General features: G+C 42.9%; 1 protein-coding gene across 2 annotated transcripts in view; it reads left to right on the top strand.

Annotated features, from left to right (window-relative positions):
• The first annotated feature begins 17,564 nt into the window (after positions 1–17,564).
• Positions 17,565–25,491, top strand: part of gatb (glutamyl-tRNA(Gln) amidotransferase, subunit B) — a 212,138-nt gene continuing 204,211 nt past the window's right edge. Inside the window, exon 1 of one of the 2 annotated variants that reach the window (XM_039750253.1) lies at positions 17,565–17,759. In XM_039750253.1, the coding sequence (XP_039606187.1) occupies positions 17,599–17,759 (161 nt within the window). In that variant the 5' untranslated portion in view covers positions 17,565–17,598. The remainder of the gene's footprint in view (positions 17,760–25,491) is intronic. The other variant, XM_039750254.1, reaches the window with a different exon arrangement.

The raw sequence follows: 25,491 nt of genomic DNA, 5'->3' as shown, positions 1-25,491 counted from the left end.
ATCCGGATCCTCCGTTTCCCGTAATCCTCGGGCGAGACTGGTCTGATAGTAACGCGTAGTTTAGAAAGCATTCCCGAAAACTTATGGCCTCGTTATAGATGACAACGATTCATCTCAAGTTGCTTCCACACCGTGTAATCAGCCGACAGGGAGTGGGGCGGTAGGCCAAGAGAGTGACGAAGACACTCCCGGACCGTCGCGGGCTACTACGTCATCCACTAGCGCCCGGCAGCGAGGAGGAATCTCCGCCCCTTGAGGTCAGACCGGACCCGCTCTCTGAGTTGCACTTTCAGTTTAGAGCGACGCGGCTTCTTTCAAGAGAACAGTGGAATGGCGACTCTCTGAAACACATAAAGAATGCAGTGGTTCTCGTTAACGCCAACGCACGCATTTGCCCATGCCACAGGGACCTCACTTTGTCGTTGATAATGATTTGTTGTATCGGGTCGCTGAACATGAGGGAAGGTCGGAAGTTGTTGCTAATCCAGCGGACCTACCGGCGGCAGGTTTGCGAGTTAGCACACTCCCACCTTCTTGGAGGCCATCTCGGCTCCGATAAAACATTAGAGCGAATTAAGCTCCGTTTTTCTGGCCGGGATTAATGAGGAGGTTAGCGCTTTTGCATTTCCTGTCCGGAATGTCAACTGCGGCAAATTCCTAGGAGGACCGTGCTCCTCTGGTTCCCCTTCCCCTTATTGACGTTCCCTTTGATAGGATTGGGGTTGACATAGTAGGACCCCTAGAACCCTCAGCCGAGGATATAAATATATACTCGTCCTCGTGGATTATGCTACCCGATTCCCTGAAGCCGTTCCGTTGCTCGGCTACCACAAAAATATTGCACGGGAACTAGTAGGAGTCTTTTCACAGTAGGCATTCCTAGAGAAGTCCTGACGGACCAAGGAACGCCTTTTACCTCGGAAGCGTTCAAGGAGACTGCCAAGTTACTGAAAATAAAGCATTTAAAGACCTCGGTGTATCATCCTCAAACCGATGGCCTAGTGGAGAGATTTAATCAAACTCTCAAGCAAATGCTACGTAAGGTAGTCAGCAAGGATGGGAGGATTGGGACCAACTCCTCCCCTTGTCCTCTTTGCATAGCGGAAAGTTCCTCAAGCCTCTACGGGGTTCTCTCCATTTGAATTACTGTACGGAAGACAACCCCGGGGTTTATTGGATATTTTAAAGAGGGCTGGGAAGGGGAGGCACAGCCCTCCACTAATATTTTGGAATATATCGCCCAATTGCGCGTAGATTTGATGCAATAAGACCGATTCTAAAAGTCATATAGAGAGGCGCAATCAGCACAGGCCGCCTTTATGACCGTGGTACGACTCTCCGGGAGTTCCAACGGGGATCGCGTCATGGTATTGGTACCAACTTCTCACTCTAAACTGCTCGCCCATTGGCTAGGCCCCTCTGAAATTAAGGAAAGGAAGGGATTGGTTGACTATTTGGTGAAACAGCCCAATCGCCGACCAGCTGGCGAATATATCATGTAAACCTGCTGAAACCGTGGAAGGAGAGGGTCGATCCCTCCTCCGGACAGCCCTGCTCTCTCTTCGGAAGTAAGTTCCCTTAATTTCGTGAGCAGCTATCCCCAGGCAGAAACAAGAGCTCGAAGCAGCTATCCGCTCTGTCCCAGAGGTGGTAAGTGAAAACCGGTCGGACCTCTCTGATTGCGCATGACATATTGACTGACCGGGGTGATCGTCCGTGGCGACCCTACAGACTCCGGAGGCAAAGAAAGTAGAAGTGGAACTTGAAATCAAGCGAATGCTGGCACTAGGAGTAATCGAGGAAAGTAGTAGTCCCTGGTCCAGTCCCATCGTCTTGATTGCTAAGCCTGGCGGCAGTTGGAGGTTTTGCAATGACTTCCGTCGGCAACCAAGTTTCCAATTGATGCTTATCCCATGCCTCGCGTGGATGACCTCCTCGAGACTGGGACCAGCCAAATTCTTGACTACACTTGACATGACAAAGGGGTACTGGCAGGTTCCTTTAGCGAGTCCGAAGGAAAAACGCGTTTAGCACTCCTAGCGGACACTGGCAGTATCGTGTCCTTCCATTCGGGTTACACGGGGCGCCTGCGACTTTTCAGCGTCTGGTGGACAAAGTGCTCCGGCCCCATAACTCGTTCTGTGCTGCCTATCTGGATGGCGCGTCATCTATTCCAGCACCTGGAAGGAACACATACAGCAGGTCACAGCAGTATTACGGACACTGGGAGAGGCCGGGCTCCGAATCAACCCCAAGAAATGTTTCTTTGGATTGAGGAAGCCAAATATTTGGGCTACCTAGTGGGCGGGGTACTGTGAGGCCACAGTGTTCCAAGTTGCAAGCCATAATGGCCTGGCCCGTCCGCAAACCAAGCGGCAAGTCCAATCCTTTCGGTTTGGCGGGTACTACCGCCGGTTTGTGCCTCGCTTCTCCGAGAGAGCGGCGCCCTTGACCGACTTGACAAAGAAAAGAGCTCCTAATACGGTGGTATGGTCTGATAAAGCGGGGCTGCATTCAGTGACTTAAAAAGGGCTCTGACTTCAGCACCTATCTTGATCTCCCCTAACTTCTCTCTCCCTTTTATCCTCCAGGCGGACGCCGGACACAGGCTTGGGTGCCGTGTTGAGCCAAAGCGTCGGCGGTGTTGAACACCCGTTATGTACCTGAGCGGAAACTGTTGGACAGGGAGACCAGGTGCGGCGGTGGAGAAAGAGGCTCTGGCGATCAAATGGGCGTAACTCAGCTGCGGTACTACCTCTTGGGTCGCGTGTTCACTCTGGTGACGGATCATGCACCTCTGAAGTGGATGGCCCTTCACAGGGAGTCGAATCCACGGGTCACGAGGTGGTTTCTTGACCTGCAGCAGTACAAGTATACGCTCGTTCATCGACAGGGGTCTCTTCATGCCAACGCCGATGCCCTCTCCCGGGCCCACGACCTCTCGGTGCAGGTCGCCCGACCCACGGGTCTGGGCTGAGGGGAGTCTTGTCACACTGCGTGTGCATGGGAAGCAGCTGAAGGGCTTAGGAAATACTGTTTATACATCTGCCCAGGGGGGGGCGGGGTGCACTGACGCTCTTTCTGAGTTCTCTGCAGGTCTTACCCGGGAAATCCCACCAGGAGCCGCCATTTCCAGGAAGGACACATCACTTCCGGTTCCGGCCCCAAGAATGAGGTCACTTCCGGTTCCGGCCCCAAGGATGATGTCACTTCCAGTTCCGGCCCAGAGGACGACATCATTTCCGCCCTCTGTGCTATAAAGCTCACTGCCTTGGCTTAGGCAGGCAGTTCTGTTTTGGACTCTGTTGTGTAAACAACTATTACAATGCCTCAAAGACTTTTGCAGCCGGGAAACCGTAATAAACGGGTGGCTGCCCCAAACCTTTCCGCGTCTCTGGTCTCCACATATTACACTGTGTTCTAATTATTAGTTTAATATAATTACGCTGCGAAAACCAGAACCAGTGTAGTATACAAGTGATAGGTGGGGATGTTTTCTGCGCAGAGCAAGAACGCCTTCGGACTGATAACGAAATGAAATTATGAATTTTAAATTACAGGGGGTCCTCGGGTTACAATGTCTCGACTTTACAACGCTCACTCCCGTAAAAACTTTTAAAATATTGAGACGTGAGAAGGAATAAAGGTAAGGATTTTTTATTTACACTCATTTTTTCTGTTACTACAGTACAGTACGGTATGTTTATGTCCTTTTCCTTTTTCTGTGGCTTAGTTGTGTTTTTATGTTATAGATTATGATTTTGCAAATGTGTTAGGATAGGTAAGTGACTTGGGCTAGGGTGTGTTTCGACTTACACCAAAATTCAGGTTACATCACTGTTGTAGGAACGGAACTGTGTCGTAACCCGAGGACCCCCCTGTAGTTGTTTGTCCTCCTAGAAATTATTATCAGTGTAATGTTTCTGTTTATTTTTATTATTGCCTCATGTAAAGTTATGTTGTTACTTAAGCATTCAATTAGAGAAGTAAATGTTTATTATATTAGAATGAGAATAGGAATATACCTTGTGGTACCCGGCCGGGACGCCCAGGAGGACCGGAGGAGGGCTTGTGCCTCCTCCAGATCGCGAGGGGGAATCCGCCCTGGTTATGTTGGGGGCCTCGGGTGAAGGGCTTGGAAGCCCAGCCCTGTAGGGACCCGTGGCCACCGCCACGCGGCGCCCCAGTGCCTAAATATCCCGTGTGGTACCCGGCCGGGATGCCCAGGAGGACCGGAGGAGGGCTTGTGCCTCCTCCAGACCGCGAGGGGGCATCCGCCCTGGTTATGTTGGGGGCCTCGGGTAAAGGACTTGGAAGCCATACCCTGTAGGGACCCGTGGCCACCGCCAGGCGGCACCCCAGTGCCTGAATATCCCGGGAGCCCAGCACTTCCTGGTGTGTCGGGGAAGACGACAGGGGACACCCGGATGGCTTCCAGGTGCGCAGCCGGCACTTCCGCCACACTGGGGTATGGCTATGGAGGAATGCCGGGAAGCAGCTGGAGCCCATCCAGGTTCCCATTTAAGGGGCCGCCTCCCTCCAGTCATCGGCAGAAGTCGGGTGGAAGAGGACAGAGCTGGAGGGGCGACTAGAGGCGGCCAGGAAAAGGGCAGTGGAACTGTGTGGCCTGGACATTTGGGGGAATCGGTGCTGGAGGCACTGGGGTTTGTGAATGCACGAACATTGTAAATATTGTAAATAAATGGGTGTGTTGGGTGAGAAACCGTTGTCTGTCTGCCTGTGTCCGGGCCAGCGTCCACAACCTACATTTAGATCTCCAATGTTCATTTCTCTATTAAGTTGTAATGTGTTAGGAAGTAGTGTTTATAAAGTTAAGCATTCAGGATCTGGGAGGTTATGTGAGAGAAAGTAAGATTGGTATTGCTTTGTTTTGGTCTGGCCGTGTGCTAGCAACTGCAGAGAATACAGCTTGATTGACTTTAAAATTCTGCTTATGGTTTATAAAGCCTTAAATAATCTTGCTCCATCTTATATATCGGAATGTCTGACACCTTATATTCCAAATCGTAACCTCAGATCCTCAAATGAATGTCTCCTTAGAATTCCAAGAACAAAACTTAAAAGAAGTGGTGAGGCGGGTAGACGGCCTTCTGCTGTTAGGCACCTAAAATCTGGAATAGCCTGCCAATAGGAATTCGCCAGGCTGATACAGTAGAGCACTTTAAAACACTGCTGAAAACACATTACTTTAACATGGCCTTTTTATAACTTCATTTTAATCTTAATTTAACTTAATCCTGATACTCTATATGTTCAATCTCCTCAAAATAACTATTCATGGTGGCTCTAAAATCGCTACTGACCCCTACTCTCTCTTCTGTTTCTTTCTCCGGTTTCTTTGTGGTGGTGACCTGCGCCACCTCCACCTACTCAAAGCTTCATGATGCACCAACAATGATGGACGGATTAAAAGGCAGAAGTCTACGTGACCATCATCATCATCAAGCCCTTCCGTGAGAACCCTAAATCCAAAGAGGACTGTTTGACTAATGTTAGGTAGATTGCCCAGAGGGGACTGAGCGGTCTCATGGTCTGGAATCCCTACAGATGTTATTTTTTTCTCCAGCCGTCTAGAGTTTTTTTTGTTTTTTCTGTCCCCCCTGGCCATTGAACCTTACTCTTACTCGATGTTAATGTTGATTTATTTTGTTTTATAATTGTGTCTTTCATTTTTCTATTCTTTAATATGTAAAGCACTTTGAGCTACTGTTTGTATAAAAAATTTGCTATATAAATAAATGTTGTTGTTGTTGTTGTTGTTGTAGCTTGTGTTTGGAATAGAAATCTGCCTCCATCCAGTTCTTTTTCTTCCCAAAAAGGATTCCATCCATCTTAGAAGGGAAACCTTATTACATTTGGTGGCAGCGGTGGGTGGACTCTTTACAAACACATCTAAACCAGCTACTCAGATGCAAAGGGACGCTGAGGTTCAGTTGGGAAAAGAGAACTTGACTCCGTTTGGACACGACACAAATACTAATCCTGCTGTTCAGCTGGAATCTGGGACAAATCAGGAAGAACTTTCTCCTGTTGAAGATGTTCCACATGAGCCAACTCAGCAACGACTTCGTCGTCCTACTATCCTACCAAAACGTTTTAAAGACTTTGTAATGGGTTAAAATATTACATTGTTAACTTGTTGATGTATTTTCTAAGCTGTAGATTTACAAGGCCAGAAACGTGGGCGGAGGGAGTAATGTAAAGTTATGTTGTTACTTAAGCATTCAATTAGAGAAGTAAATGTTTATTATATTAGAATGGGAATTGGAATATACCTACATTTAGATCTCCAATGTTCATTTCTCTATTAAGTTGTAATGTGTTAGGAAGTAGTGTTTATAAAGTTAAGCATTCAAGATCTGGGAGGTTATGTGAGAGGAAGTAAGATTGGTATTGCTTTGTTTTGGCCTGGCTGTGTGCTAGCAGCTGCAGAGAATACAGCTTGTGTTTGGAATAGAAATCTGCCTCCATCCAGTTCTTTTTCTTCCCAAAAAGGATTCCATCCATCTTAGAAGAGAAACAAAAGGACATAGTCTGAAAATGATTTTCGAAGCATTTGTGGATAAAAATCAGAGAATTTTAATTTTTTCATTCATGAGTGATATTTTTCCGAACCCTGACACGAATTGTAATGAGCCTTTTGGCCAACAATGCCGCCCCCAAAAATGTGCGGACCGCCCCCTCCGCCCGTCCCTAACTACGCCACTGCTGCGCCTCCATTCCCACACCCACCGAGCGCAATAACTGATGAGCCTTCTCCTGGCAAGCGCTGTAGCCGCTAACTGGAATCCCACCTGTAAACGCCATGCTGACAAACACTGGCATTACCAGGCAATTAAAAATCCACAAAAAAGCTGACTGAAAGCGAGCTGATTGTCCAATGGGGATTTCTGCTGAGCTTTCATAAAGAGTCTGTGCGCCGTTCGCCCGCTTTGTCGACTTCAGCAGAACTGCACGGACGGACTTCATTCCCGCTTACAGGCTGAAGTATTCACTTCCATTTGTCGTTAGCAGCTATTGCATTTGCTACTGCCTTGCAGTGATCCAATCCCCCGGCCCCCCCAGGCCACTGAGCTGCGGCTCCCTCCATTCCCTCTCTCCTTCTCCTTCTCCCATCCCCAGGGTCTCATCCGGCATGTTTGCGCCTCTCATTTCTGAATCAGAGCCTGAGCTGGCAGCTGCCGCTTGTGATTCTGGCCGCACACCTGTCGTGTAATAATTAGTCAGGCAGGAGTTAAGAAAGAAAGAAAGAAAGAAAGAAAGAAAGAAAGAAAGAAAGAAAGAAAGAAAGAAAGAAAGAAAGAAAGAAAGAGACGGCATACACAGACCAGCTGGGTGGGTTCAGGTGACAGCATTAAAAAAGACCACTTACTGAGAAAGAGGCTGAGGATCCCTGAATGAGCCCGTGGCTTAAGGCGCTATAGAGCATCTCACTTAACTTTAGAGAAAACTGACTGGGATACCAAATGTCAAACAATTTCACTGCTAATCTCAAGCTTTCTATCAAAGGCGCTATATAATAAAACTCATTACATTCTAAGTAAAATTTATGAGGACACCAAATCAAATAAAAAATTCTGCCATTTTAGGTGCTGTGATAAAATTGCTATATAATAAAGTTTAGACAAAAGTAACTGGGATACCAAATGACAATAATTTTACTGTGTTTTAGGCTGTCAGTCAAAGGCGCTATATAATAAAGCTCACTACATTGTAAACTAAACTGCCAAGGACATGTCCTGTTAGTCTCAGGCTTTCTGTCAAAGGCGCTATATAATAAAACACACTTCACTTTATATATAACTAACTTGGACACCAAATGCCAGCAATTTTATTGTAAGCCGTATGCTTCCGGTCAAAGGCGCTATATAATAAAGCTCACTACATTTTAGATAAAAACCAATGAGGACACCAAATTAAAAAATGTTGTTAGTCTCTGGCTGTCTATCGAAGGCGCTATATAATAAAGTACACTTCACTTTTGACACAACTAAACAGGAGAGCAAAGGAAGAATATTTACTCTTAGCTTTATGCTCTGCTAAAGGCGCTATATAATAAAAGCTCACGTAACTTCAGAGAAAACTAGCTGGGCCACCAAATGACAAACATTTTACTGTTAGTCGTAGGGTTTTTTCTTAAAGGAGACATATAATACAACTCACTTAAGTTTACAGAAAACTGATATGGATACCAAATTAAAACATTGCATTGTTACTCTCGGGATCTCCATCAAAGACGCTATATAAAAAAGCTATCTGCACTTGAGACAAAACCGATGAAGACACCAAATAAAAAGTCCTGTTAGTCTAAGGATGTCTGTCAAAGGCGCTATATAATACAGCACACAAAACTAACTGGGACACCAAATGACTAAACCTTTACTGTAAGTTTTAGGCTGTCGGTCAAAGGCGCTATATAATAAAACTCACTTTAGATAAAACTGATGAAGACACCAAATTAAAAAAATGCTGCTAGTCTAAGGTTGTCTATCAAAGGCGCTATATAATAAAGCACACTTCACTTCTGACTAAACTAAACAGGACAGCAAATAAACAAAATTCACTGTTAGCTTAGGTGCTCTGCTAAAGGCGCTATATAATAAAGCTCACTTATCTTTAGAGAAAACTAATTGAGGTACCAAATTACAAATATGCTACTGTTAGTCATAGGGCTTCTCACTAAGGAGCTACATAATGAAACTCCTGAGAGTGGTCCAGTGGGGTATATACCATCAAAGAGCAGTTGATTGGGTCCACCGAACAGAATTTAGCACAATAAAATATACATAAAGGTGCAAAGGGCAGAGGAGGAGGCTCTCAATGGATGAAGAAAATGCTAATAAGGCAGAGGAGGAGGTTTGAAAAACAGGCCAAAATATCACTTTATTTTTGAAAAAGTTAGCCCAAAAGTTGTAACCTTTCCCGCAGGCGCCGAGCAAAGAACAGCCCAATTGAGTGGTGTGCGCATACTTCTTGTATTTTCTGGCTCTCCTCGCAGATCCCAAAGGTGTTCAAGATGTCATCTTTCTTCTCTTAATCAAGTCAAGACCTGGAAGTCCCAAAAGCATTTCCAAAAATGCCCAGTAGAGGGGGGGGGGGAATCCCTTCAAAAACCCCGGCAGGACACAAAAACAGAAGCTTGATAAAATAAAAGATTTTGTTCTTCACAAAAAAAAAAAAAGTTCTTCCTTAATGATGAAGCTATGTGGAGGATTTATTCCCAATCCGAATTCCCAAGAACAGTGGAAAATAAACAACAAAATGTCTGGTAAACACAAAGCACAGTGAATTGGCAAAAAAGCACAAGAAGTTATCAACTCCAGAGTGCATTTGAAATGAACCACCGGGGAACTGTGGACGACCCTCCAGATCTAGAGGGCAGGGGGCTGTTCCTGATGGTGACTGGCAGGCAGGTGGCCCTGCCTCTTGGGGATCCACCCACCAAAGGCATGGGACAGGCACATAAAATGTAACAAATACTGAAAATCCTCAATAAAAGGAACAGAAACATTTAGAGATACATGAAAAATGCACGACAAAGACACAAACCAAGCATTTTGAACTCCAGCCAGGAGACAAAACCCTGGCAGAAACACGACAATTATGGGCAGGAATTGTAAGGACCGACGCCTATTCTAAGTTGTCTGAAACTGCATTCATTTCCAGGGAGCCTTCATTAAAGATGAATTATAGAAATAATCACCCTAAACAAGTGCTCTTCAGAATGTAACAGCTTATCTTGGACCGCCACTCATTGACAGATGAAAGCGCCTCTTTTGCTCTGATTTCCTTCACTAATGAAAACTCACAAAGCGAGAGCCTCTGGGTTTATTGGCACTACCGACGGGCACACATCCCTCCTTCTGCGCTTGTAAAGACCGCAGCGGGAAACAATCCAAACTCATCTTTCCCTCCGCCTTCGTCCATTAGAAGGACTGCACTGTGGAGAACAAATTAGCATTCGCGGTCTGGCTTATTGCTATTGTCATCATACAGTTCACGTCAGCAGCCATTTTACCAGCACTCTGTTCATGGAGATTTTAGAAGTTGGGCCAAAATGGACTGCGCTGCATCTGCCTTGACTGGCCTTGATCTGCACGGTCGTTACTGCTATGTGTGTGCAACACAACTCCACATGCAGCACGTTGGCGGTCTCCGGCGCCACGACCAGCAGGCCATGACCACCCTGCTTCAAAACCCCAGTCCCTCCTTACCTGCACACTTGGGCAGAGACCACTGAAAACAGGACACCAGATGTCAAGCACCAGACTCGACCCCAGGGGGTCTTTGATTTATATTTTTTTTATTGGCCCCTTTATACAAAGCAAACTTTGATATCTGAGATAAAATTGGAACATTAGGACAATCTGGACGAGAACAGGCCAGTCAGCCCAACAAAGCTCACCAGTCCGACCCACTTAACTTCTCAGAAATAACATGAAGTTGAGTTCTGAAGACCCCTAAAGTCTAACTGTCCACCACACTACTTGGTCGCTTATTCCAAGTGTCTGTGGTGCTCTGTGTGAAGAAATGCTTCCTAATGTTTCTGCGAAATTTACCTTTAACAAGTTTCCAACTGTGCCCCCGTGCTCTTGTTGAACTCATTTTAAAGTCACCGTCTCGATCCACTGTGCTAATTCCCTTCATCATTTTAAACACTTCATTCAGGTCTCCTCTTAATCTCCTTTTGTTTAAACTGTAAAGGCTCAGCTCTTTTAATCTTCCCTAATAACTCATCCCCTGTAGCCCTGAATGACCTTCTCTTGTGCTGTTATGTCCTTTTTATAGCCTGGAGACCAAAACTGCACACAGGACTCCAGATGAGGCCTCACCAGTGTGTTATAAAGCTTGAGCAGAACCTCCTGTGACTTGAACTCCATACATCAAGGCGCTATATAACCTGACATCCTGTTAGCCTTTTTAATGGCTTGTCTGGTAGTTGATAGTGTTGAGTCCATTGCAACTCCTAACTCCTCATAAGGTGGGCTTTTGATTTTGAGACCACCCACTGTGTATTCAAACCTCACATTTTTACTTCCTATGTGTAATTCTTTACATTTACTGACATTAAATTTCATCTGCCACAAATCTGCCCAACCTGTCTGCTGTCCAAGTCCTTATGCGATTATATAATGGATTCCAAATTATCTGCTAATCCACCTGTCTTGGTATCATCTGTAAACTTAACCAGTTTGCTATTTATCACATAGTGCCTTTCCTATCTATCTTTCTATCTTCATATAGTGCCTTTCATATATATCTATCTTTCTATTTATCATATAGTGCCTTTCCTATCTATCTATCTATCTATCTATCTATCTATCTATTATATAGTGCCTTTCCTATCTATCTATCTATCTATCTATTATATAGCGCCTTTCCTATCTAGCACTATGTGATAGATAGATAGATAGATAGATAGATAGATAGATAGATAGATAGATAGATAGATAGATAGATAGATAGATAGATAGATAGATAGGAAAGGCACTATATAATAGATAGATAGATAGTGCTTTTCCTATCTATCTATCTATCTATCATATAGTGCCTTTCCTATCTATCTATCTATCTATCTATTATATAGTGCCTTTCCTATCTATCTATCTATCTATCTATCATATAGTGCCTTTCCTATCTATCTATCTATCTATTATATAGCGCCTTTCCTATCTAGCACTATGTGATAGATAGATAGATAGATAGATAGATAGATAGATAGATAGATAGATAAGGCACTATATAATAGATAGATAGATAGTACCTTTCCTATCTATCTATCTATCTATCATATAGTGCCTTTCCTATCTATCTATCTATCTATCTATCTATCTATCTATCTATCTATTATATATTGCCTTTCATATCTATCTATCTATCTATCTATCATATAGTGCCTTTCCTATCTATCTATCTATCTATCTATCTATCTATCTATCTATCTATCTATCTATCTATCTATCTATCTATCTATCATATAGTGCCTTTCCTATCGTTCTATCTATCTATCATATAGTGCCTTTCCTATCTATCTATCTATCTATCTATCTGTAGTCTAGTGACTTTCCCAGCTTATCCATGTAGCTGCCTATTATATAGCACCTTTCACATGTGTCTTTTGACCCGTCTATCCACTGTGTGTCATCCTTCTTATCTTGTTGTGTATGTAGGGCAGTTTCTTCTAATATGAAGCCAGAAAAAGAGAACCTCAGAAACGTGTGACATTCTGCAGACTTTTCTACAATATTAATGGACAGCCTGAATTTGAATTCAACTAACATCGCCAATGCAGACAGAAAGGACCCGATTGTTTGCTTTTTCAAGGTTGTTTCATTTGGCTCCTTTTCCCTCCTTTGCTGTTGAGAATGACCTGATGTTTTTTTGCCCCCATTCATTGTGAATTTCCCCTTGGGATTAATAAAGTATCTATCTATCTGTCTAGTGTGTGCTTGTATTTATTTGACAGACCCCTTTATCCAGTGCGACTTCTAACATTCAAGGTACAAGTGGTTCATTTTTGTTTTCTCCAGATGGAGCCCAGGCAGGTGAAGTGACTCACTTAGGGTCACATTGGTGTCAGATGTAGGATTTGAACCCACAACCTCAGAGTTTCAAGCCCAAAGCCTTAACCGCTACACCACATGGTTTATAACAATGTACTGTAAGCTCTGGCGAGTGAAGTGGGCTACAACTTTCAAAATTGTTAACACAAAGAAAAAAATGGTGGACTTTTAATCAATGGAGGACCAGAATAATAAATTAAAGGCCGTATTCTTTGGCTCTTAAACTCTGTTGTTATATACTATCTAATATATTAATGCTCACAAACTAATTGCGGAGAAGTGTGTTAGGACGCAGGGGTTCGGGGCTGGACTGCGGCGGTCCCATTCTTGCTGACCTGCATGCTGCGGCTGCCTTCTCTTTCACTAAATCAGAACTCTTGGTAGGTAAGCTGGCTGCGTGCCGACGCACTCTATTTAAGCAGCACTTGTTGACTACTTTAAATATTAATAGATTTTTCCAGTAATTCACTAAGAGATCTGGACAATAACCAATATGGCAACATAGCCCTGCGCAAGCTTGTTTCCCATCTGTTTTTAACTCTAGATTTGTTACCATGGTAATCCTCCGGTGGGATGCAAAATGAAAGTGCTGTGCTTGGGAGAATATGAATGTATTAGATATTTCATGAACGTTCTGTTTGAAAGGAAGATGCAGAACACAACGCAGCCTGCAGTGCCAACGTGTTTATTCATCCATCCATCCACCATCCTAACCTGCTTTATCCAGGGCAGGGTCACAGGGCAGCAGGCATCGGGCACAAGGCAGGAACAACACCTCAATGGGGTGCCAGCCTAAATCCCTAAGAATTAATTTTAAATATAATAATAATAATAATAATAATAATAATAATGCATTTATTTGTATAATGCCTTTACCATGCTGTAAATGTTTGTGCCAGGACTGCACACTTGACTACCCATCCATCGAAAATCTAACCGGCTTATCCAGGGCAGGGTCAAAGTGCAGCTGGTGTCCATCCCAGCAAGCATCGGGTGCAAGGCAGGAACAACATCTCAATAGGGGGACAGCCCAAATCCCTAAGAATGAATTTAAAATGTAATAATAATAATGCACTTTATTTATATAGCACCTTTCCTGTGCTATAAAGATTTATGCCAGGACTGCACACTTGACTATCCATCCATCCCTGCTTATCCAGTGCAGGGTCACAGGGCAGCTTGAGCCCATTCCAGCAAGCATTGGGCACAAGGCAGGAGCAACACCTCAACGGAGCACCTGGACAAACTCCAAAGAATGAATTTAAAATGTACTAATAATAAAAATAACAACAGCAATAATAATAATAATAATAATAGGGCGGCACGGTGGCGCAGTGGTAGTGCTGCTGCCTCACAGTTAGGAGACCTGGGTTCACTTCCCGGGTCCTCCCGGTGTGGAGTTTCCATGTTCTCCCCGTGTCTGTGTGGGTTTCCTCCCACAGTCCAAAGACATGCAGGTTAGGTGGATTGGCGATTCTAAATTGGCCCTAGTGTGTGCTTGGTGTGTGTCCTGCGGTGAGTTGGCACCCTGCCCGGGATTGGTTCCTGCCCTGTGTTGGCTGGGATTGGCTCCAGCAGACCCCTGTGTTCGGATTCAGCAGGTTGGAAGATGGATGGATAATAATAATAACAAATTTTATTTATATAGCACCTTTCCTGTGCTATAAACATTTTCAACAGGACTGCACGCTTGAATACCCATCCATTGATCCTCCTAATCTGCTTATCCAGGGCAGGGTCAAAGTGTAGCTGGAGCCTATCCAAGCAAGCATTGGGCACAAGGCATGAACCACACCTCGAGTGGGTGCCAGCCTAAATCCCTTAGGATGAATTTAAAATGTAATAATAATAATGAATTTATTTACTGTATATACTGTCTTTACCATGCTATAAATGTTTGCACCAGGACTGCATGCTTGACTACCCATCCATCCATCCATCCTCCTAACCCGCTTATCCAGAGCAGGGTCACAGGGCAGCTGGAGCCTATCCCAGCATGCATCGGGTGCAAGGCAGGAACAACACCTCAATGGGGTGCCTGCTCAAATTTCTATTAATCAGTTTAAAATGTAATAATAATAATAATAATAATATATTTTATTTATATAGCGCCTTTCCTATGCTATAAATGTTTGTGCCAGGACTGTATGGATGATTAGCAATGGGTGACCCCTCGGCACCACACAAGTTCAGATGGAATGGCACAATTTGAGGTTTTTAATGGTGGCTGGAGTTCCAATTCTGCCACCGGCCCCCAGGTTTTTCCCAGCAGATTGTAGGGCCTACCTGAAGGGCTGGATGCAGATCAATGTCATACCCACAACGGAGCAATTGCAGGTTAAGGGTGTTGCTCAAGGGCCCAACGAAGTAGAGTCACTTTTGGCGTTTACGGTTTCAAACCAGCAACCTTCAGATTACCAGGGCAGATCCCTAGCCTCAGAGCTACCACTCCGTCCAGTTAAAGACTGGACAAAAATGTAGCCTCGACTGATGAACCTCGATTTTTGCAGAAGCACACAGATGGTTGGATCAGAGTGGCGCCAACAGCATGAATACCTGTACCCAGACTGCATTGTGTCAACAGTCCAGGCTGGTGGTGGTGACGTAATGGTATGAAGGTATGTTTTCTTAATACACTTTGGGCCCACAACTACCAATCAATATTCTCTTGAATACCACACTGTATCTGAGTGTTGCTGCTGACCAAGGGCATCCCTTCATGGTCAAAACTGACCCATTTTCTAACAGCTATTTCCAGCATGGCAGTGCACCACATCACAATGCAAACTGGTCTCATGAATATGACAATGACTTCAGTGTTCTTCATTGGCCTCCACAATCACCGGATCAGAATCCAATGGAATATTATTTAATACATATAATATTGTATGTATATATACTATATATATATATTTTTTTTCTTTACATAGTTAACTGTAATTACCCCGATCTACAGGCTGCCAAGTAAACGAACCACAGGCCATGGCGCAACGTAAAGAGCCTTTGCCTCTAACACTGACATCCGAGGTTTGATCCCCGGTGAGGGGTAAAGTGGAGTGTGTACGCCTGATGAGCCCAAATAGGGCGAAACACGTGTTGCGTACTCTTTGCATTATTTGACAGTTAACTATGTAAAATTCTATGATCTGCTTCTCGCAACTGAGAGGGCACCTGTGGCGGATGTTTGCCGACTTGCAGACCAACCACACTCTTTACCTGGTAGGTAACCACCTATACAATCAGATTGTAATTCAGACTTCGAATGTAATATATATATATTATAATATATTATATATCTTCTTCTTCTTCTTTTGGTTGCTCCTGTTAGGGGTTGCCACAGCAGATCATCTTATTCCATATCTTCCTCTCCTCGTTATCTTGCTCTGTCACACCCATCACCTGCATGTCCTCTCTCACCACATCCATAAACGTTCTCTTAGGCCTTCCTCTTTTCCTCTTCCCTGTCAGCTCCATCTTAACATCCTTCTCTCAATATACTCATCATCTCTCCTCTGCACTTGTCCAAACCAACACAATCTCACCTCTCTGACTTTGTCTCCCAACCATCCACCCTGAGCTGACCCTGTAATGTCCTCATTTCTAATCCTGTCCATCCTCATCACACCCGATGCAAATCTTAGCATCTTTAACTCTGCCACCTCCAGCTCTGTCTCCTGCTTTGTGGTCAGTGCCACCGCCTCCAACCCATAAAACATAGCTGGTCTCACTACCGTCCTGTAGACCTTCCCTTTCACTATTGCAATATTGTATAATATAACCTTTAGAATGTGGTAGAATGGGAGATTGCCACACTTTAGGTTTGCTAATACCAATCAATCATCACTTGAATGCCACGACTAGGTGAAGTATTGTTGCTGACCATGGTCATCCCTTCATGGCCATTAATGACCCATCTTCTAATACAGGGGGACCCAACTCCGGTCCTGGAAGGCCCCAGTGGCTGCAGGTTTTCATTCTAACCCTTTTCTTAATTAGTGACCTGTTTGTACTGCTAATTAACCATCAGGAGTGGGGAGTCGGTCTGCCTCTGTGTTTTGGAGTGTAACTTGCCTCTGCTTAGCTAGTGATACCTTTTGGTTTATTGATTTTTAAAGTTTGTCCTGTTTAACTACTACATGGGCAGAGCTGCAGGGGACGGCTAATCTTCCATAACTACAGCTAATCGTCTGATATTAAAATGTAATTCGCTTCCATCCATCACTGCAATTATTTTTCCAATCCTCATCTTGGATTGCGGTCGCGCCCGGACGGGAGAGAAGTACAAGTATGCACACCCACACAGTGACTCTCCATGAGCCAACGTTGAGTCGCTGATTAAGTAAACAAAGAAAGACATTCTACTGTTTTTATTTTTAACTCAAAATCGGTTAATCGGCTTGAATGACTAGCGAGCCATAACTTTGAATTAGAGTGGATTCGGAATCTTGGAGCGGCTGAGTTTGCTTTTGTTTTGGACGAAACTAAAATTAAAAAAAAACTGCAGGAATTGGTATACTAAGGAATGGACTATTATGACTTACGAACACAGATCCTAGTTAAGGAAATTCTTTATGATCATACCTTTGGCACAAAAATATTGACTGTAGTTTTAAATTCTTCTTCACAGCAGTCTCTTCATAAGCCATAGCGAGAGCGGCAGAATCTGTATACTGATGCATTGTGGGTCTTGTAGTTTCAACGCGCAAGCAACTAACATTACAGTCTGATAATGCATATTACAAAGTGCAGTCCTCAAGGGCGTAAATGTACACAAACACAAGTCTTCTCTCTTAATAATACGTTGCTTCTATATTTAATTTTTCAATAACAATATTAATAATATTTTCATTTTTTTAATCTGTTACCCTAAAGCGAGTCATAGGTATCTGGAACATTGCGTTATGGGATTTGTAGTTTAGCTAAAAGTTGCGCGTCGCACTGTAAACCAGTATGTGCTGTGTTTTTGAACTACATATCCCGAAGCGCAATTTTCTTCGTTTACAAACGCCGAAGAATGGCGGCCCCTTTGGTACGAGCATGTGGATTCTGTGCTGTCAAACTGCAACGGGGAGGCTGGTGTTCAAAATATGTTCTTATTTCCACAAATACGTTCGCTTTCACAATAGTACGTCCAACTACCGTGTCTCCGCAAAGTAAACCGTCACCCCGAAAAAAGTAAGTGCCCATGCTGTTTTGTCTTAACTTTTCAAGCTGTGTATGACTTTGAGAAATTCCGTTTACGAGATTCAGCTGTCTGATATTTATCACCTGTATTTTTACAACGCAAATGGGTCATTAAACTTAAAAGCGTTTAGTCGCGATAGTTTCAAATCACAAATACAGTATTTATATTTTGTGATTCGTAAGGACGTCCTTATCAGCATTGATTCATACGGTGCCCTTGATCGCGTTTTGTACTGTTACTTATAAAATAAGCACTGGGAGTGCGAAGTTCAATGAAAATATGATTCTTTAGGAACAGATTTAATATTTTGTCATATTTTACTCAAAAACTAGCACTGCAGTGTACATTGACATTACCTTAGCAATAACGTGGGGTGCTTACAGTAGAGCATTACATGTGCTAACAAAGCAGTGGGGTTAAAACAACCCAGCAAGAGGCGGATCAACAGAAAAGACGAGATCACAATTTACAACCTAGTGCTGCTCTGACTAAGCCATCGGGGACCACCAGCTCCTGCCTTCGCTGTCCTGCTTGAATCTGCTGCATCCCCAGGTTGTTGAGGGGGGGGGGGCGTCTGAGTTGTCTCTTAAGTCTCCAGTTTGGGGGGGTGGAGTTTAGAGGCGTGTCTGACAAATAATCTACTGTATTTATTCATATTAAACAGAGCTAGAGAGTCCATTTATTAAGAGGGTCATATTGCAAATAGTGATGGGTGGTCCGGCTCTTTTCAAAGATTCTTCTCTTTTGGCTCGGCTCCCTTAGAAGAGCCGGCTCTTAATGCTCCTAAATGTCACACATTTTAGCCTAATTTAGCAATTATGAATGGTTTGTGTGTTGGTAAGCAATTTTTTTATTCGGTGTTTTTCATAAAAAACATATTTTTATGCATTTTTTTGTTACAAAAAAAATACACAGTTACTATTGTCTAACATTTTAATCAAACCTTTAAATGAAGAACTGAACACAGAACCACAGCAAACAAATCAAGTAAATAAAGGCCAAGGTCTTAACGTTATTACACTTCAGATAAAAGTCTTTAGTGGAGGTTGGCATTCAGAAATACCAGATGCCTCAGCTTGTTTCTCCTCTCTGTGATTATTTGTCCTGTGTTTTTGAGAAGACTCTGTCTGATGGTGGAGTGGGGTCTCTGAGGTAGGGATCTGCACTGGCAATCGGCAGGTTGCCGGTTCATCTCCCGTAACTGCCAAGAGGGACTCTGCTCTGTTAGGCCCTCTTAACCTGCAATTGCTCTGTCCTGGGTATGACGTTAACCTGCAGGGAAAAACCTGGGGGTTGGTGGCAGAATTGGCACTCCAGCCACCATAATAAAACCTCACACTGGTTCCACTCCATCTGAATTTGTGTGGTGCTGAGCGGTCACCCGCTCCATGGCTGCACTCGGGTTCTTTTTTTTGCCATTTTGTCTTTTATTTTCCTTTTAAAATCTCTTGACAAAGTTTACATTCAATATACTATGTTGAAAGTTTGTCTTATACACACGCTTACATATTTTATTTGGCTTATTAGTACACATACACTTATATTTTTACTTTCTCATATATGAAGCATAGCAAAGGTATCGTAATCATGCAAAGATTCGACCTCAAGATTTTGATGTTTTATTTTTTTTTTTTTTTTTAAATTTATTTATTAATTTTATTATAATCAATACATAGTAATCAAGTTTTACAAAAAAAAGAATTATGCTAAGAACAGATCGATCCCCACCCTTGAGAGAGAGAGCAAGCCAAATGGTGTAAAATTTAAGGCTTGTAAAAAATACCTAAATCAACAAATTCTCTGTGCTTTATAAACTCATTTCAAAATATTACTGATTAGATCCTGCCATGTTTTGAAAAAAGTCTGCACAGATCCTCTAACTGAGTATTTGATTTTTTCCAATTTCAAATAATATAACACATCAGTTTCCCACTGACTTAAAGAGGAGAGTTTGGGTTCTTCCAGTTTATCAGAATAAGTCTGCGTGCCAACAGTGTAGTGAATGCAATCACAATTTGTTTGTCTTTCTCCACTTTAAGACCCTCTGGAAGAACCCCAAACACAGCTGTTAATGGGTTAGGAGGGATTGTGAGTCCAAGACTGTCTGAGAGGTAATTAAAATTTTTGTCCAGAATAATGTTAATTTGGTGCAGGCCCAGAACATGTGACCCAGTGAGGCTGGGGCTTGGTTGCAACGTTCGCAGGTTGGATCATGCCCTGGAAACATTTTGAGAGTTTTAGTCGAGACAGATGTGCTCGATATATAATTTTGAGTTGTATAATTGTATGCTTTGCATATGGAGCTTGAGTGAATTCTCTGCATTGCTACTTTCCACTCCTTTTCTGATATATTAATTGAGAGGTCATTTTCCCAGTGTCCTCTTGGATCTTTGAAAGGAAGGGATTGTAAAAGGATTTTATATATTGTAGAGATGGAGTCTAACTCCTTGAAATTGAGCAATATTTTTCCAGCGTGGATGAGGGTGCAAGATGAGGAAAATCTGGAAGGTTCTGTTTAACAAAGTTCCTGATTTGAAGATAGTGAAAGAAATTTGTAGCTGGAATGTTAAATTTGGAATGTAATTGTTCATAGGATGCAAAGGCGTTGTCTATATAAAGATCTCTAAGCAAGTTAATTCCAAATTTTTCCAGATATTAAAACTGCATATGTTTGTGAGGGTTGAAAGAGGTGGTTCTTTTGCAGGGTGCCACAGAAAGAAGCTTCTCCGTCTTAAAATGCTTTCTACATTGGTTCCAGATTCTAAGTGAGTGGAGCACAATTGGGTTATTAGTGTATTGCCGATAGCGTGTGTTTATTGGAGCAGAGCAGGAATACAAAGAAGTACTGCAGGATTTTACTTCTATTGCGGTCCATGCCTGTGTATGTTCTTCTATTTGTGTCCAGGTTCTTATCGACTGTATATTTGCCCAGTAATAAAACTGGAAGTTAGGTAGAGCCATGCCACCTTCTGCCTTTTGTCTTTGTAGGGTCGCTCTTTTGATGCGTGGATGTTTAGAATTCCAAATAAATGAGGTTATTGTTGAATCTAATTGCTTAAAGAACGATTTATTAATGTATATTGGTATGTTTTGAAATAAAAAGGAGCTTAGGAAGAATATTCATCTTAACAGTGTTAATTCTTCCAGCTAGTGTGAGATGAAGGGTTGACCATCTATGCAAGTCTTGTTTAATTTTTTCCATGCAGGCACGAAATTTTGTTGATATAGAGCTTTATGTTTACTTGTGATGTTTACCCGAGGTATTTAAACTGTTCTGCAATGATAAAAGGAAGGGTGTCTAATCTAATATTATATGCTTGCGAATTCACGGAAAGAGTACACTTTTATTCAGATTAATTCTGAGACCAGAGAGCTTTTGAAATTCTGTGAGTGCTGCTAAGACTGCAGGCACAGAATTTTCTGGGTCCGATATATACAGTACCATGTCATCTGCATATAATGAGATTTTCTGTTCCAGTCCTTCTCTGCTAATCCCCTTTATCTGATCAGTATTTCGACAATGTATTGCCAGTGGTTCAATGGCAATTGCAAACAGCAGTGGTGACAAAGGGCATCCTTGTCTTGTGCCACGTTCTAGTTTAAAGTAGTCTGAGCAAATGTTATTGATGCAAACTGAAGCTTCTGGGTTAGTATACAGTAATTTAATCCATGCACAAATGTTCGGGCCAAACCCAAACTTCTCCAAAATAGTAAAAGATATTTCCATTCAATCATGTTGAATGCTTTTTCTGCATCCAATGATAATAATATTTCTGGGGTGTTTGATTTAGTTGGTGAGTATATTACATTAAACAGGCGTCGAAGATTTGAAGATAAGTGTCGGCCCCTAATAAATCCAGTTTGGTCTTGTGATATTACCGAGGGGAGCACTTTCTCCATCCTTCTAGCTATGATTTTAGAGAGTATTTTAACGTCGTTATTCAGAAGTGAAATTGGTCTGTATGATGCACATTGTAATAAGTCCTTATTTTGTTTTGGAAAGACAGTGATTAGTGCTTGGCGAAAGGTTTGTGGAAGAGATTGGTTATCTCTGGCTTCTGTAAATGTTGCTAATAGGAGGGAGCTAGCTGAGCGGAGAATTTCTTGTAAAACTCTGCAGGGTAGCCGTCAGGGCCTGCTGCTTTTCCACCTTGGAGTGACTTTATAGCATCCAGTAATTCTGATAATGACAGAGGTTTATCGAGTTCCTCCACACTAAAAGCGTCAATTTGTGGTATCTGTAATTTATCCAGAAATGCATTAGATTGTATATTGTCTTCTTTAAACTCAGTAGTATATAGGGATTTATAGTAGTCTCTAAAAGTGTACATTATATTTTTGTGTTCGATGATTTTATCTCCATTCGTGTTAGTAATTACCGAGATTGTGTTGCGTACATCGGGTTCTAATCTGGGATCCTGAGTTGGTTTGTCGTGTGGTGGGTGTGGCAATGCGCTCTATCAGCGTGTGCTCCTAACTTGTCTGAGGGGATTGATGTTGCGACGACGCAGAGTCTTCCTACCATTACCTTAACCAGGCGTGTGTAGACTGAAGCCTTGGCCTTCCACCAGTTCTGTGGGTCTTCATTCTTGGATAAAGGGGCTCCTCAAGATAGGACCTCACCTCCAGTACAGCATCAGCTCCCCTTGCAGTGTCTCCTGTTGCTCTTTTGTCAAAGAGCCTCCTGACAGGCCGCTGGGGTTGCATCTTGCTGCTGCTGCAGTTATTCTTTGAAGTGCCTCATCCACAGCTCTGTTGTCGCTAAATGCTAACTTTTTAAACCCATCAAAATAAAGTTCCATCCCTGCCTGCAAGGGTTCTCAGCAGAGCTGAGCAGGAGTGGGTAAAGATCTGGCTCTCCCCGACGGGAGTCGGCTGTTCTCGTTCTCTACAAAGAATCGGCTCTTAGAGCCGGCTCATTCGCAAACGACACATCACTAATTGCAAAATGTATGGATAGAGTAAAATGGAAACACGTACAGTATTTTTTTTTCCATAACCCTCTTACCTAACTCATAGTTGTGACTGAGGAACCTGAGTCTAAAGCAGGGGCAAAGGGCAGAGGGTGTCAAACTCATATCCTTGAGGGCTGTAATGGCTTAAGGTTGACTTAACTCTTTCAGTGCTGATGTCGACCTTTGTCAAAATTCAAGAGTAGAAGACGGTAATCAGCTGTAAACTGCAACAAAACTCACCCTTACATTTTGTTCGACTCTCTTTGCTAGAAGGACAGTTACATAGCTTTGTTGATTTAACCTCAATTCCCTACACGTGCGTGAGTAGCGAAGAGCAAACAACCTCTAAAATGGCACCAACATCTGGCGAGAGACCAAAGTGAATGTACAAAGCAAAATACTCCATGGACCTTTTTACGTAATTTCGTTGAATAGGACTCTGACTTGTCGGACTCCGAGTTTGATGCAAGTGATCTGGAGATGGATATCAGAAACGAAAGTGAGGTACCAGCTTCCTCTGATTGGTCCCCAGCTGATCGTAGTGCTGAACACTCTCATGTAGCTGATGCGCCAACAGAAGCGTTTGCCTGGTAGGACCACCACTTATGATGGTGGTGAGTCACACTGCAACCCCCATCGCCCCGTCTGCTGTGCGAAGACAGCCAGGCAGCTGACCCACCATGAATTCCTGCTGACCATCGAGGTGCCCCCTGCGCAGCCACTGCTGCCAGAGATGCCAAACATACGCCAACAGCAGGCACAGCACCTAGCAACAGATGTTTTATGTTGACTTATGTGTGAAACCATTACAATGCGTGCTATTCAGAAAACTGAATTTTTTGGAAAAATTATTCATCCCTCAAAGAGTTAATGAATAACCAGCTAATTGAGCGTCTAGTACTTCTTTTGCTTTATCTTTAGTTGACTTGTGTTTTAAGAGCTGTGGAAAAATACAAAACAGCTTGATCAATCTGGTGTATGTGACAAGAGCCATGCAGACCCTGCTTGCCCATGGTGTACGTGACAAGGGTCATGAAGACCGTGCGTGCCCAAAGTATGCGTGCTAAGTGCTACTTCTTGTTTTAAGGTTGCTACACAAAAAACCACAAGTGTGGACTCATCGAGCCCCAAACTAAGGAAACTAACAGATGTTTTCCACTTTTAGATTTCTGGTAGTGCTGATTCAGGCTAATATTTTGAAATACTTGTGTAACTAAAGTCATATATAGTCAATAAGCCCTAGAAAAATTTGGGACACCGACCCCTCGGGGCAGACGAAGGGCAGGTGTCCTAGGACTGTGCTTCTCTGTCATTTTACCTTTGCCTGGTGTGTATCAATAAAAGATTTTTACTATCTTTAATTATATCTCTCTGTCTTCAGTCACAAGAAACGACACAATAGAAAAAGTGTCCACAGAGCCCTTGTTCTGCCAGCAGCCATGCCACATGCATTTCAGAACAGGTAATCCTGGTAAGCTAAGCATGTTCGATCCCAGCCAGTACTTGGATGGGAGACCATCAAGGAAAGGCTTTAGGTGCTGCTGGTGAGACAGGGGGGGGCGCTTACCCAGTGGTCTGAGTGTGGATCCCAATGCCCCAGTGTGGTGACGGGACACGGTGCCATCCTTTAGATGAAATGTAAAACAGAGGGCCTTACTCTCTGGGGTCAGAAAAGATCCTTGGGCATCTTTCAGAAGAATAGGGTGCCAAGAGTTGCCCATCACGGCCTGTTTTCATGATTTATGTATTAATTTTATAATTACTTGTTTTAGTATTAGATGTGATTAATTTCATACATTTATACAATTAATTAGTTTCTAAATTGCCCATCACAGCCTGGTCATTCTTGCCTGTTTATGCATATGAATAAAAACATTATGTCCTATATTAAAGTGTTAACTAATTAATTAATAATTAAAATATAGACCACAGGGCTTATCTGTTCATTTTTTTATTAAGAAAGTGAAATCCTGTAAGTTCTGTGACCATAAAAATACTAAAATAAATACAATTTTCTTTAAAATACACTTTTTAGCTAATAAGATATGTTCAGAAATATTTATCTGTAATACATATGGCATAAAAAATAAATTGCTTCTCATAATTGAAAGCTGTCATCTTGTTTAATTTCTTCCGTAATGTACCTCTCTGTAATAAAGCTTAATTAAAACAAATTAGTTTTCACCATTTTCGATAATAAATATCTTCTTATATAATACGCTACCATGGCTGTTCATTTGTCTGTCCAGGATTTTAAATCACCTGTAGCTTGCAAACTGTTGGACCTGCTGATCTGAAATTTGGTACACATGCACTACGTGACGTCTACTATCCACTTTCGGGGTGATGATTGACCTTCAAGGTTATTTCTCTTTTTACTGTATTTTTATTTTATTTTATTCTAGAATCAACTCTCGGCAGCGGCCAGCTGAGAGGCTGTGTGGCGCATGTGTACGGGCGCCATTCTCATTCCCTACCACCTTCGCTGTCACTTCCCCTACCACTTCATATCTTAAATCATTCTTGAGGCAGATTGAAGACTTAAGTGTCTGCTTAACTGAAAAATGAAAGAAAACGTCCTAAGTAATTGCAACAGAAACACTGACTTAATCAGTTTTAAAACGAAAAGATGCCGATGAAAGAAGAGAGGAAGCGGGCCACTAGGGTGGTAGAAGAAGCGCTGCTCAGGAAGCAGCAATCGCGTCAACCTCTGAGCAAACGAATGATAAACGTACAGAGAAAGAGGATAAAAACTGTGAGGCTCAAG

This window comes from Polypterus senegalus, chromosome 4 (assembly GCF_016835505.1).
Source record: "Polypterus senegalus isolate Bchr_013 chromosome 4, ASM1683550v1, whole genome shotgun sequence".
Lineage (NCBI taxonomy): Eukaryota > Metazoa > Chordata > Cladistia > Polypteriformes > Polypteridae > Polypterus > Polypterus senegalus.
The sequence above is the reverse complement of the archived record's forward strand: the minus strand, read 5'-3'. Positions and strand labels throughout refer to the sequence as shown.